At 35.9% G+C, this 13,403-nt stretch overlaps 1 protein-coding gene across 9 annotated transcripts in view; it reads right to left on the bottom strand.

Moving 5' to 3' along the window:
• TDRD7 (tudor domain containing 7) overlaps window positions 1-13,403 on the bottom strand; it is a 123,264-nt gene that overhangs the window by 13,711 nt on the left and 96,150 nt on the right. For all 9 annotated transcript variants that reach the window (XM_056806687.1, XM_056806686.1, XM_056806684.1 and 6 more), the window contains one exon: window positions 462-596. In XM_056806687.1, the coding sequence (XP_056662665.1) occupies window positions 462-596 (135 nt within the window). The remainder of the gene's footprint in view (window positions 1-461; window positions 597-13,403) is intronic.

Raw genomic sequence — 13,403 nt, forward strand, 5'->3', positions numbered from 1 at the left:
GGAAAGAGAAATAATAGAGAATAATGACTTAATGCTTTGTTTTTAAGCATTCTAGCAATACGTATTTACAAACAATATTACTGTCATATATTAATGCCAGTAGTTTATTTTTTAATGAAATTCTAATTACCAATCATTCTTGTTTGCTCATTAAAGCTCAACTCTTACTATATAACAGGTTGATTTGTAATTATCTGAACTTGGACATGACAATATTACATTTATTAAAGATACATTCAGATTATTAATAAAAAGAACTCATACTAATCTTTTAATATGTCTAAATTGGCAAATTTTAATTAATCTTTTGAAAAGGAACAAAGAACTAAAATTAGACAAGTTTCAATTTTAAAAATAGGATTTAGATTAATCTGAGACTGCTTTCTTAAAGAGTATCTAGTCGTGATTGTATTATGGCTACAACTCTAAGTAGTTTGTGCTAATTTTCCAACGTCTGTTACCTGGGGTGGAATCGCAATCAATTCCTGTAGAAACCGAGGTGGAATTTCTCTGAGTTCTGAAACTTTTATGGATGTAACTGTGCCAGTATCCAAGAACTGAACATCAAGAGCCCGACTACTGTGAACATTTGTTATCTGGAATGAAAAAAGCATTTATTAACTTAAAATGGACAAAACAGAAAGATGTCTGAGCACTAAAATTCCAGTTTATATTTATAGGATCCTTGATCTAGAGCTGCTGGGACCCTCAGAGACCATTCAGTTCAATTCCATCATCTTACAAGTGAGGAAACTGAGGCTTAGATTGGTTAAGGGAATTGCCTACAGTAATACAGGTATTAGTCAGAGGCAGAATTTAAGCCCAGGTCTCTGTCTCCAGAACCAGGGCTCTTTGTACTGTACCAAGCAATAAGTAACAAAAAACTCCCAACATTAACAAATTAAGCTGACTTGTCCTAAATTTAAAATGTACTTATATGCTTTATTTCAATAACTTCATCTTAGGAAGATTTAATAATCATTCTTTCCTACAAAGGGCATATTTCATATGATACCTTACTATAGACTTCTCATAAGTCAGAAAGGTTTCATTTAAAACCAGTTAAGATTACAAGACATTATGCTGGATTAGACCAATTGTTTTCTTTGTGTTAGTCATTTTACAATGAAGACTTTGTGGGAAATCACGGCTAGCATACTTTATGGCATAACAATACATAATTCTAGTTTTCCTTAATAAAGAAGCAATTGGGGCAGCTGGGTGGCTCGGTCGATTGAGAGTCAGGCCTAGAGAGGGGAGGTCTTAGGTTCAAATCTGGCCTCAGACACTTCCTAGCTGGGTGACCCTGGGCAAGTCACTTAACCCCCATTGCCTAGCCTTTATACTCTTCTGCCTTGGAACCAGTATTGATTCTGAGATAGAAGGTAAGGGTTAGGAAAAAAAGAAGTGATTGTTAGGGTCACTGCAGAGTAAGTTTAATTTGGTTGAGAAACTTGTTACCTCAAAAAGTAAAATGCCAACAGGTAGGCCTTAAACATAATAAGAAATTTAGCAATGAGACCTCATTTAAAAACAGAACTTTTTATTAAAAAAAAAATGGAACAAATAGCTCTGGGAAGGGGAAGGGAAGAAGGAAAGGAGACAATATGGATCATATGACTCGAAAATTTAAACTTTAGGGGAAATTTGTTATTAAAATAAATAAGTTTTTAAAAACAGAACTGAGTACATAAATATAAGCAATGAACAGAGAAACACCATATGGAACAATATCTAAACAAACTGGACACAGGGGGTGTCACTTCTCACTACTAAAATATAATGTAACTGCTACTTCATTTACCACCACCAAGCTGCTATCAAAGTCTGATATCCTCTCAGCCTAATCTGAAATCACACCATGCCTTTAGGCCTTGAACCAGATCTTGGACTGTGAACACAGCTACAGTCATCTACTTGGCTGCGGGCTCAGACGGGTGGGCACCTGAGGTGCCCAAACCTCTCATTCTTCATTATTTTCTCTGAGTAAAGACGACTGCTGACTGCCAAGCTGTTCTGACTCTAATTGAGGTTGCGAGCTCCCAACATGCAACCAACCATCTCCCTCCCTTCCATGTAGGTTCCAACCAGCAGGCACACACTGGGAACACTGTACATGCTACTCTGGGTGGATGGGTCAATGATGACAGATAGCAGAGAACACAGGGAACGACTCAAGTTCCTATTTTCTTTCTTCTTGGCTTTGACTGAAAAAGAGAACACCTTAAGTGTGTGGCAACCGAAACTGAAAAGAAATAGCGAGATAATAAAAGAGTTCTCCACTACCTATGGGAGATTGCGGTCCCAAACAAACTACATCATAGATTATAGAAATAATTCCCAGTTGTGGTCTCTGAGTCATTATGGGTAAATGAGCAAACACAGAAAAAGGAAGACTATTCTAGGGCAGGAAAACAGATAAAAGACCCAGTTTTTGCAAGGGAAAACAGGTGGACTCCAGCTTTAAACTATAGGTGGAGGAGTTTGGTGCAGACTCTCAGACCAAGATTGGGAATTGCTCAGAAAATGTCTATTTACGAATCAAGGAAGCAGTATTATTAAGCAGTTTATTAAGAATGATAAAGTCAGACTGATCTCAATATAATAACTAGACTGGCAGTTCAGGGCAACGACAGAGACCGTAAATGGATTTTAGCCATGCATCTGGTAAAATGATATCATTTTTTGGAAGGTAAAAAGGATGACAAAGATTGGTAGATTTAGAAGTAACTGAACAACTAGCCATAAAGAGATCTCATTGAGAGATCAGTGTTAACCTGGAGAGATGTCTATAGTGATATGCCAGAAAGACTTTGTTTTTAGTCATGCTCCAATCACAGTTTTTACCAAAATCTAGATGAAGATATATTTATTTATCAAACTTGAAGATGACAAAAAGCTAAGAGATAGACAATACATTAAATGACAGAGAAATGTAATCTAAAAAGAACTTCATGAGCTGGAATGAGACACTCAATTTAAGAAAACAAAAATCAATAGAAATAAAAAGAAAACTGCTTAGGTTAAAACAAATTGAACATCTAAGTATAGGACAGAGAAGACAGAACTATAAATAATAATTCATTAAAAAGAAGATGATGGTTTTGGCAAACTGCAGGCTCCATGAGTTAACAAGGAGATATGAAAAACCATTTAATGATGTTAACCTCAAGCAGTTCTGTATTATACAGAAATAGCACTTTTTGTGCTCCAGGAACATGTTTTCCAGTACTCTAATGAAAAGAAGGAAAAAAGTTTAAAGCAATTTAAAATTTGTTGTTTTTGTTTAGTTGTTCAGTCATGTTGGAATCTTTGTGTGACCCCATGGGTCACAGCTATCCATTGGATTTTCTGGGCAACGACACTGAAGTGGTGTGTCATCTTCTTCTCTGGTAGATCCTTTTGTTGGGCAATCAGAGGTTAAGCAATTTACAGAGGGACACATAGCTACGAAGTGTCTCAGACCACTTTGCTCTCAGGTCTTCCTGACTCTGGCCCCAGTGGACAGGAAATATCTGAAACTGGATTTGAATTCAGGTCTTCCTGACTCCTTCAGACCCAGTGCTCTTAACCACTGAACCACAACTGCCTCTGATTTTAAATTTATTCATTTCAATTTAAGAATAGATTAAAAAATTATTTCTCAGAATATCGGAGTTGAAAGATATTTCAGAGGCCATCTAGGACAATCCATAAATGAGTAAGAATTCAAACTACAACTTTTCTCACATGTTATGTAGTCTTTGCTTGGAAAGTCTAGAGGAATAACACCAGCTCCAGAAATGGATGATTATCCATTTCACTTTGACAGCTAATTGTTAGGAAGTTTTTCTTCACATCAAGCTTAAATCTACCTCTTTGCAATTTCGATCCACTATTCCCCATTTTATCCTCTCCAGTCAAGTAAGAGAAGTCATTTTTCCATAGGACAATTGCTTGTTGATTACTTGAAGACGGACAGCTGTCAGGTCTCCATCAAGTCTTCTCCAGGATAAAACATTTCCAGGTTTTTCAGCTGAACTTCATATGGCATGGCCTCAAGCCTTCATTCAGGTAGCCCTTCTTTTGGGGCATTCTCCAGCTCACCAATGTCCTTCCTAAAATGTACTACCATATCTTGCAATTCATAAAGGGTGGAGAGGGGTGGCAGGTGGAGAAGGCACACAAGATATGTTGTATAACAAGGCAAAGGAAGGAGAATGCATTTTTTTATGTGTAGTCATGTGCTCTTCCTTGCTTCATACTGAGTTTTAGCACAAAGTTGAATTCCAAAATGTGGCTTTTGATAATTTGCCAGTACATACCAGTGAGTTCACCAGGATGTGCACTCTCATGTTCTTTTTGAGGAAAAAGCACTGACTACAAGTACAGTGCTTTAAAAGAAATAACTTAAAGTTCTCCTGCATTAGATGACATCAAAAATACTCTGTTCACAATTACAAATACAACATTTCAAAAAAAAAAGTGACAATCTGTATTTAATCAAAGGAGTATGGAAAAGGATAATGTGGGGACTTAAAGTCATGCTACATGAGATTTAACTAGAGATTCTAATTCATCATTAGGAAAAATTTCCTAACAATAAAAGTGGTGTGAAAGTGTCATTTCAGGGAATAATAAGTTCTCTGTTCCCAGAAGGTCTCAAAGTTGAATAACCACTTACAATCATTTCAGGGGAGAATGCAAGGCTGGTTTTAGAACAAGTGCCAAAATAACGACAAAGGGAGAGATGAATATAGCCTGCAGGAGTCATGAAAACTATCCTGTAAGAGATGATCCCGAGTTAAGTTCTGCATTAAAGGTAGACTTTGGATAAGTAGGCACAATTGAGAGGGTAAAGGCATTTCAGACTGGGAGAACAGTAGAATAAAGTTGGAGTTAGGAATGAAGGGAACAATTCTGGAGCAGGGATTTTATTGTGGGTAAAAAAATAAGGATGGATCAGTAAAATGATGTCAGATTGGGGATGGTCATGAATACCAAATTGAACATTTTACATATATATGAAAAGTAGAATTAAGCATGAAAAGACAGAGAAATTCATGCTTTCTTAAAGACTAATTTTGTGATGTTTTGTGGGATGGATGGATTAGAGGTGGAAGAATCTGGAGGACAAACTAGGAGACTTTAATAATAATCCAGATAACAGGTAACAGATGTCTGGACTTAGCTGGTAGGAGTAGAAAGGGATAGAACCCAGATGCATTTAAAAGCTGAGGTGATTGAAATTAATGACTGATTATGAAGGAAAGAGAAGAATAAAAAAACCAAAGTTCTAAACTTAAAAGATTGAGAAAATGGTGGGTAGTGTCTTTGAAAGAAATAAAGAGATGTTGAGAGAGGGAATCAAATTTAGGGGAGGGAAGAGAAAGATATCCCAGAGGTAACTGGGTCTGAAATTTGGGATCAGAAGACAAGGTTAAAGATAGAAATGTTAGAGCCATCTGCATAAAAGTTATGGTTCAAGTGATAAGACAAGATTAGTTCAACTAAGGGAAAGAATATAGATATAATAAAAAAGCATATCTCAGTTTTTAGCTCTCCAGACTGAAAGTTCTGTTTTTAAAAAATCTAAAGCTCCTATATCCATAGATATATTTCAAGGGTACTCTTTAACATGTTACATAAGGAAGATAGCATAGAATAATGGATAAAGAGCTGGCCTCAGAATTGGGAACACCCAGGAACCAGTGGTGCCTCTAATATACTCTGACTAGTGTGTGAGTAATGTTGCAAGTTCACTTAACTTCTTGATGCCCAAGGTGATGATGCTTTAAGACTTTGGGTTGAGGAAATGAGAGTTCTCTAAACTAAAAAAATCACAGGTCTGGATGAAAAAAAAAATGAGGACAACAAGCATTACTACTGCCAAAAATAACAAACATTTAAATTTCTTTAATTATAACAAATTCATATATTCTGGATATTATGGCACAGTAAAACCTGCTGAGATATATAATAAGGCCATTCAGATTATTGCTCATACTGAGCATGCAATCTTTCTCAAGTTTAAAAATCCAGTTTTGTGAACTTCTATTAACACTAAGCTTCTAAGGTGACTGAAAATGGGGCACTCTTGGATAAATTGGTACTGACTCCCATTTATTAGGCTATTTAAAAATTCTTACATAGCATAGTTAGGAATCACTGAGAAATCTTATATGGCTGAATCACTAATGATTTGCTATGATATATTTATAAAACTGCTAACCTGGCTGTAAGGCCAGGAAGTTTCTGGAAATGTACATTTGAGCAATGGAAATGGCGGGTGCAGGTAGTTTGCATCACAAAGCAAATTAGTAAGTACATAGACTAAACTCCACAAAGATGAGATAAGACCACAATGGTCAGTTCATGTGAGGAGAGGAAGGTATAACAGTTGGATCTTCAATTGGTTATCAAGAAAACAAGGTATGCTCCTGGCACACTGAGTGCCCTTCTTGGGGTGAACTTATTGGAAGACAGACAAATGAACAAAACAAGCAAAGACAATTTGGCCCTGCACTACTGAGGTCATATATGCACTGGTGAGACCACAGCTCCATTGGAGGAGTGAATACTCCTAATGAGGTCATGTGATGGATAGCAAATAGCAGAGAGTCTCACATCTTATTTACTAAATACTGAGAAAGAACTTAAGATCCGAAGGTCCAGACATTATATTTGAAGCACTGTAGTTGGTGGGCCAAATGAGCACACAATAGAACACTCATGACTGACTGGCCAGCTGCACTTTAGAATCTTAGAAATGAAGAGTTCATTTGTTCTATGCTTAATCTTACTTGTAATGCTGTAGTCTCCATTTGATGATTTCCACTACTGGGAAATTCAGCCCTTGGAGCAGTGCATTCACTTTCATGTATATCTAAATGTTGGGCAGTTTTTCTTATTGAATCTATAACATATGAGCAAAAACCCTCCCCCAAACAACTGATAGTGGTAGTCCAAGTGCTCCACTGGAATCCTCGTGATATTAGAAGAAAGTGAAGAAGGCGCTAATATGTCAGTTTATGGGAGAACTTGACCAAAAAATGCAAAGGAGAGTTAAGTATGTTTGGCTGTAATCTGCATCAATGGAAGGAACATGCACATCAATGAGACCACCCATTTAAGCACTTGAATATTGAGTACTATCTCACAATACATTTTATCCATTTGTTCTAATTCGGTTTACTAAAAAAAAATTAATTTCTTTTTATTTGACAAACGTTCAAAATTTAACAGTAATCATATCCCTAACCCACAATTATCCTCTACTCCAAATAAAACATCTCTACTTCCCAAACTATTTTCTCATTTTTCACTTGTCTGGACCTGGAGTCAGGAAGACTTGAGTTCAAATCTGGCCTCAGCTAGCTGTGTGACCCTGGGCAAGTTTGCCTCAGTTTCCTCATCTGTAAAATGAGGATAATGATAGCACCTACCTCCCAGGATTATTGTGAGAAACAAATGAAATAATAATTGTAAAGTGCTTAGTTAGTATAATGCCTGACATACAGTAAGCACTGTATAAATGTTAAAGATTATTATTATCTAGTAACTTTATTATCTTAGTCATCCTCTTATTTAGGCCTAGTACATCAACATTTCTTCTAAAATGTTATACTAGACACAATAATCTAGATTTTTTTAAACCAGTATAGAATATAAGGAATGATCTCTGGGGTCACCATTAAGATTTCCATTAATGCAGTCTAAGAATTAACTTAAGCTCTTAGCTTTTTCATGAAAAACTTTCTAGTGATCCATTCCCTACTCTGTACTTTTCAATTATTTTTTAAAACTCAAGTGCAGGATTTTATCTCAATTGAAATTTCATTTTGTTAATTGAAGCTCATCATTTTAGCTCTTGAGATCTTTTATTATATTCCACAGTCCACTATCCTTCCCTGTTTTTTAGTTAATTCAGAAATCTGATAAGCTTTCATTCAAGTCAATGATAAAAATTTTGAACTGAACTTAAGGCTAATGGATGTATAACCTATCATTTAATGGAAGCTAGTCTTTAAGAAAGCTGACAGGTATGGGAGAAGTAATATGAGGCAGAATAGGTAAGAAAAGAGAAATGAGAGAAATGGAAGAATAAAGGAAAAAAGTAGTGGTAAGAAGAAGCAAGTGGCATTGACAGTCACAAGACACTGACAGCAAAAAGAGTCACTAACAACGAGGCAGAAAATAGTATAATTCTGTAGAAATTTGTAGCCCACAGACTTATAGGGAAGCATCATGCCATACTAAAGGTATAGCAACAGAATAACTGTCCTTTGCACAGAGAAAAAAGTCATTTAGAGCTCAATAGTTACCCACTTTGGCAATGAATTATGCTAAAAGTTGATCAACCATAATAAAGTAATGGGGTGTGTGTGTGTGTTTGCACGCGCGTGCACTTGCAATCAGATAGGCTCACTGGTATGATCTAAACTCTGCAATGTCAGACACAAAAAGCCAGTACAGTTGCAAAAACCCATGAAAGATTAAAATGCTATTGCTAAAGACACTTTAACCACGGGACAATAATTCTATTCCTAAATAATCACTGAACTGTTCAGAAAGAACAGTTTGTGTTTGAGGATATCCTGTTCGTTTTCCTGCCCTCCAAAGTTGCCTCAATGATTCAAGCTATGGATCAAATTGTTATATAGAATATGAAATATTCTGGAATGGCTTTAAGAAGAAAGTTGATGCATCATAAAGGTTCATTGGAAGCCTTTCATTTTTGTTCTAGGATTAACTAATGCTATAATTTACTCAAAGGATGCACTGTTAAGTTACTGTTTAGCCTGAGGTAAATACATGCAATTAAGACCAAGGAAGAATTGTTAGAATCAAATCAACAAACATTTATGAAGCACCTACCATCACATGCTAGCTAAGCCCGGGTGTCTATGGGGCTAAAGAGACAAAAACAGTAGTCTCTGTCCTCAGAGATATACTTACTACTAAACCATTAAGCCTTAACTTAGGAGAAGCCATTTGTGTTTCTTTACAATTCATATGAAACCATACTAAAAAGTTCTGTGACAATCCAGAGACAAGATAAAGAAATGTAGAATGCAATCAATGAAAGATACAGTAATAAAAGGCAAATTAAATCATTAGAAGTCATATTTGCTATACTTAAGTGAGATCTAGCCTTCCTATGCCATAGTCTAATCATGAATCCATTTCTACAAATTGTTATATTGAAGGGTCCATTTTTACCTTTTCATATTACAGTTTCGAGTTTTATTATATACAACTTCTACTCTATTATTGGCAAATTCAGAATAGCGTAACCCCTGCAAATCTGTTGTTTCCATTTTAGAAATTCTGGATACCTCCTTCTCTTTAGTGTTTTTATGGGGGGGGGGTTCATTGTATTTTTAAACTTTCATATTGGGCAATTCTACTATCCATATTTTATTTTAGGTCATTTTATTATTCTTTCCTCCTTAAATTTCCATTTAACTACCATTTCCCTCTCAATTTGGTTAGAAGTTTCCTACCAAACAAATTCTTGCCAGTTTTTGTGATATTTGGTTCTTTGACAGGGATCTTCTGTTCAGTATCATAAGCCATAGTCCAGAAAACAAAATCCTGTTATCATTTTACAGTCATCTGTTCACTTCCCTCATTTTTTTTCCTCATCTAAATTTAAAAGAGCTTCTGAAAGCTCCCTTTTGTCTACTGAGTAGAAGCTGTTTGTGGTCTGGCTCAAATCTATCTTCTTTTATTATTTTATATTTTAGGCAACTGAACTACTATATAGTATACTGTTCCCTGAATTCATCTAATTTTTTTCCATCTTAGTCCTCTTGCTCACTTGGAATGTTCCTTCCTCAGTTTCAACCAGTTCAACTCTCACACTTCTTTCAAGACTAGTTTTTCTAGTACTTTTATACTTCTGCTATGATATATATATATATATGGTCTATAGCCCTTGCTAAACTAAACTGTCTTTTACATTTATGCCTTTATAATTCCCAGCCCCATAGAGGGCACTCAACGAATGTTTGTTGAATTAATGATCTTCAGTCAACAAAACAAATGGAAATAGCAACTAGAGAGGTATGCACAGAAGCACTATTCATATATATTCCACCTCTTTCAATTCCCTACCCAGACCTCTGATGTCACTAAGAACACCTTCTAATTGCCTTTTATGACTATGTGTTTCTTTAGGAATAAGAAGAAATGGGGAGTCTGATGAGTCTTGGCAGGCTCTTCCTCATAACTCCACTCCAGAAATGAAGTATATTTCCTAATTAGCCACATTAGGTTTACATTTAGCTATATCTCAGCTCCTCAGCAGGGAATCACTATTCATCACAATAATTCTTCCAAGGGGTGGTCAGTAGGGTTCCTCTCACTTACAAGGATCCTCTTTTAGTGTTTGATTCAGTATGCAATACTGCTTCTTCCAAAGATCAGAAATTACCCTCCATAGTGAAAAACTCCTCTTACATTGTTCCACAGAGAGTTCTCCTTTTTTTTTTTTAAATTGTGTCACAATCTTCCATTAACCAGTTTTCTTTAATTTTTTAAATTTTTAAAAAATGCCCAGGAATCCTTTGCACTCTAATTTCTTATACTATTTCTTCCATCATCCTTTCTAGAGACCCTTCCTCTCTCTACTAAGCTGAGATTGCAGAGATGCATTCCTCAAGCCTTTTCTCCCTTCCCCTTTGGTAGAAATCAGCTTGCATTTGTAGCACCCACAATTGGTGAGTGCTGGAAATAAAGAAGAAAACAAAGAAGGCAAGCAGGAAGTCAAACATAGCACATACCCAGCATGTCACTACACCAGCTCCCTTGTTGTCCATATTTCCTGGATCTCAAGATGAACCAAGAGTCCTTTGTGGCTCCCCCTGGAAACTGTAGCACAAGCAGAAGGCTAGGAACTCTGGGGAGTGCTCACAGTTCTAACAACATTCTCATGGGGAGATGAGACAAACATATGGAACAATGCAAGGCAGTATATGATTAAGTGTCAAAATGAGTGGTACAATGGACAACAGGTGCTATAAGAAAGAGGGCATCAATGTAGGGCTAGAATGTCTGGGAAAAGTTTCCTGGAGAAGCCTGGTGCTGAAAGATGGGTAGAATCTGAATAGAGGTAAAGAGAAAGGAGGATGTTCCAGGTGCAGAAAATAATACAAGCAAAGGAATACAGGTTTGGTGTGTATACATATATATGTATATATATATATATATATATATATATACATATATATGTATACACACAGTATAGGGTTTATATAGTATACAGAATACAGTAGGGTTTAAAGTGAAGAGAGTGGTCTGACTGGAATGGAGAGTTTATTTGGCCTTATATGCCAAGGAGACTTGGGTTTTATCCTAGAAATAATTCTTCTCATTCTTGTGATTGGCGCCTTAGGTATTTCTAGCATAACATTAAAGTTGAGATGCACTAGTTCATCTGTTCTTAGTGCCCTTTGCTTTACAACCAAGATGGCAACTTTTTATTCATTAATTTCTCTTTCATGGGTTTGTGAAAGGCCCTGTTGGAGGGAACTAGAAATGCAACCAAAGAAGCAACTATGGTTCACTGTATTATCTTACTGGCAAATTGGGCAGCTTATAAACTGAACACTAATAATGTCTCAGCTCCCATTATTTGAAGCAAAGCTCCAGACAAGAGCAAATTTAAACCTTTTGGAATTACTGGTGATCAGAGTCAATGATGTTATTCCAACGGCTAGATCTCATCCTAAGGGAGCTCTTAATGATTATGACTGAAAAAAGCAATCTACATCCATGCATGCATAATAAATTTAAACTAAGTGACAGAGTCACAGTTTTTAAGAAAGATGCTTTAAGAAAAAATAAGTAATTTTTACCAAAGTAATTAATTATATGTCTCACATTTTTTCTCCCCACCTTCCAATGTACTTGCAATAAATGTCTCCTTTCTCCTTCCCTGAGATAGGTAATAAACTGAATCCCCAAGATTGTAATATGAATATAAAAACTGTTCAGGGTTAGAGTAGTAGTACTTAAAGTCTTTAATTAATTAAATTAAACTGTCTTTATTTAATGAAATTAAACTGTAAAATAATCAATCATGCAAATACATGTTTATTTATACAAAATACTACAAAGCTATACAAAAGTCTGTTCGAAAACACGTATTTCAATAGAGTATACTGCAGCATGCATAGCATATCCTACAGAGTAAAGAGTTGTGTCAACTGAATAATTCCAAGCTTTATATATTAACCCAGCTGGGTCTCTTTGAAATGTACCTAACTGGATACAGGCAGGCAATCCCCAACTTATGTACCTAACTGGATAGAGGCAATCCCCAACTTATAAAGAATCAATTAAATTCAGAAAACCAAATGCCAAAAGGACCATTTTCCCTCCCATCCTATTATGTGGAATCTCCTTTCCTTCCTTTCTCTACTGATTACTACATAGGAACATAAACACATATACACAGCATTCGTGCTTCTTTCTTAGCCTTACCACCATCCAGAACAGGGTCTCTGATAGTTGGACTTTACTGGTGAAGGGAAGAAAGAAGAGAAAGTAAATATCTTTGACTTTCTCCAATCCCAACACTGTTGTCCATTGTCTCTAGTCAAAGTCCCTTATCTCCTCCAAGAGGTTTTATCCTTCATTTTTGCCACAGACCAGCTTCTATGATTGTACATCTGGCCACCAAGCATAGCCCCAGTGTGGTTTGCTTTTGAAATGAAGTCTTTCCTTAGGATCATAGATTTATATTTGAAGAAGTCTTCAAGATCATCTAATCTCACTCCCTCTTTTTGTAAATGAGTAAACATACTAGAGAGTTTAAATAACTTGTTTACTGGAATTCAGGATCTATGAATCTAAATCAAGTATTCTTTCCCATTATATCAAAGGGGCTCCTTTGTAGTCCTTTGTGTAAAAAGATCTGCTATATAGTACCTACGTGTGTCTGTTTTTCTCTGCCAAGTTAAAGTTAAAAAACAGAAGGAGAGAGGAAGTTTTGAAGGAAGTTATTTTAATCCTTTCATATCTCCCTTTGGCAAATCAGTTTAAAAATAGGTTGATAACCTTAAAATGGTTGTTTTACATTGGATCATGGAAAGAAAGAAACCCTAATTTGAAGCAAGAATGGAAGCAACAGAAAGGGAAGTGGGCCACTTTCTTTGGTCATTCAGTTCTATGATATAGTTGGTATGTTTTAATAATAACATTAACAATATTAATAATGATAGTTAACATTTCTATAGAGCTGACTATGTCCCAGGCACTGTGCTAAGCACTTTATCAATATCATCTTATTTGATGCTCACAATAACTCCGCACCTACTTCCATTTTACAGATGGGGAAACTAAGGCAAAGAGAAGATAAATACTTGCCCAGGGTCTCACCTAGTAAATGTCTGAGGCCTGATATAACTCAGGTCTTC

This window comes from Monodelphis domestica, chromosome 7, assembly GCF_027887165.1.
Source record: "Monodelphis domestica isolate mMonDom1 chromosome 7, mMonDom1.pri, whole genome shotgun sequence".
In the NCBI taxonomy this organism is placed as follows: Eukaryota; Metazoa; Chordata; class Mammalia; order Didelphimorphia; family Didelphidae; genus Monodelphis; species Monodelphis domestica.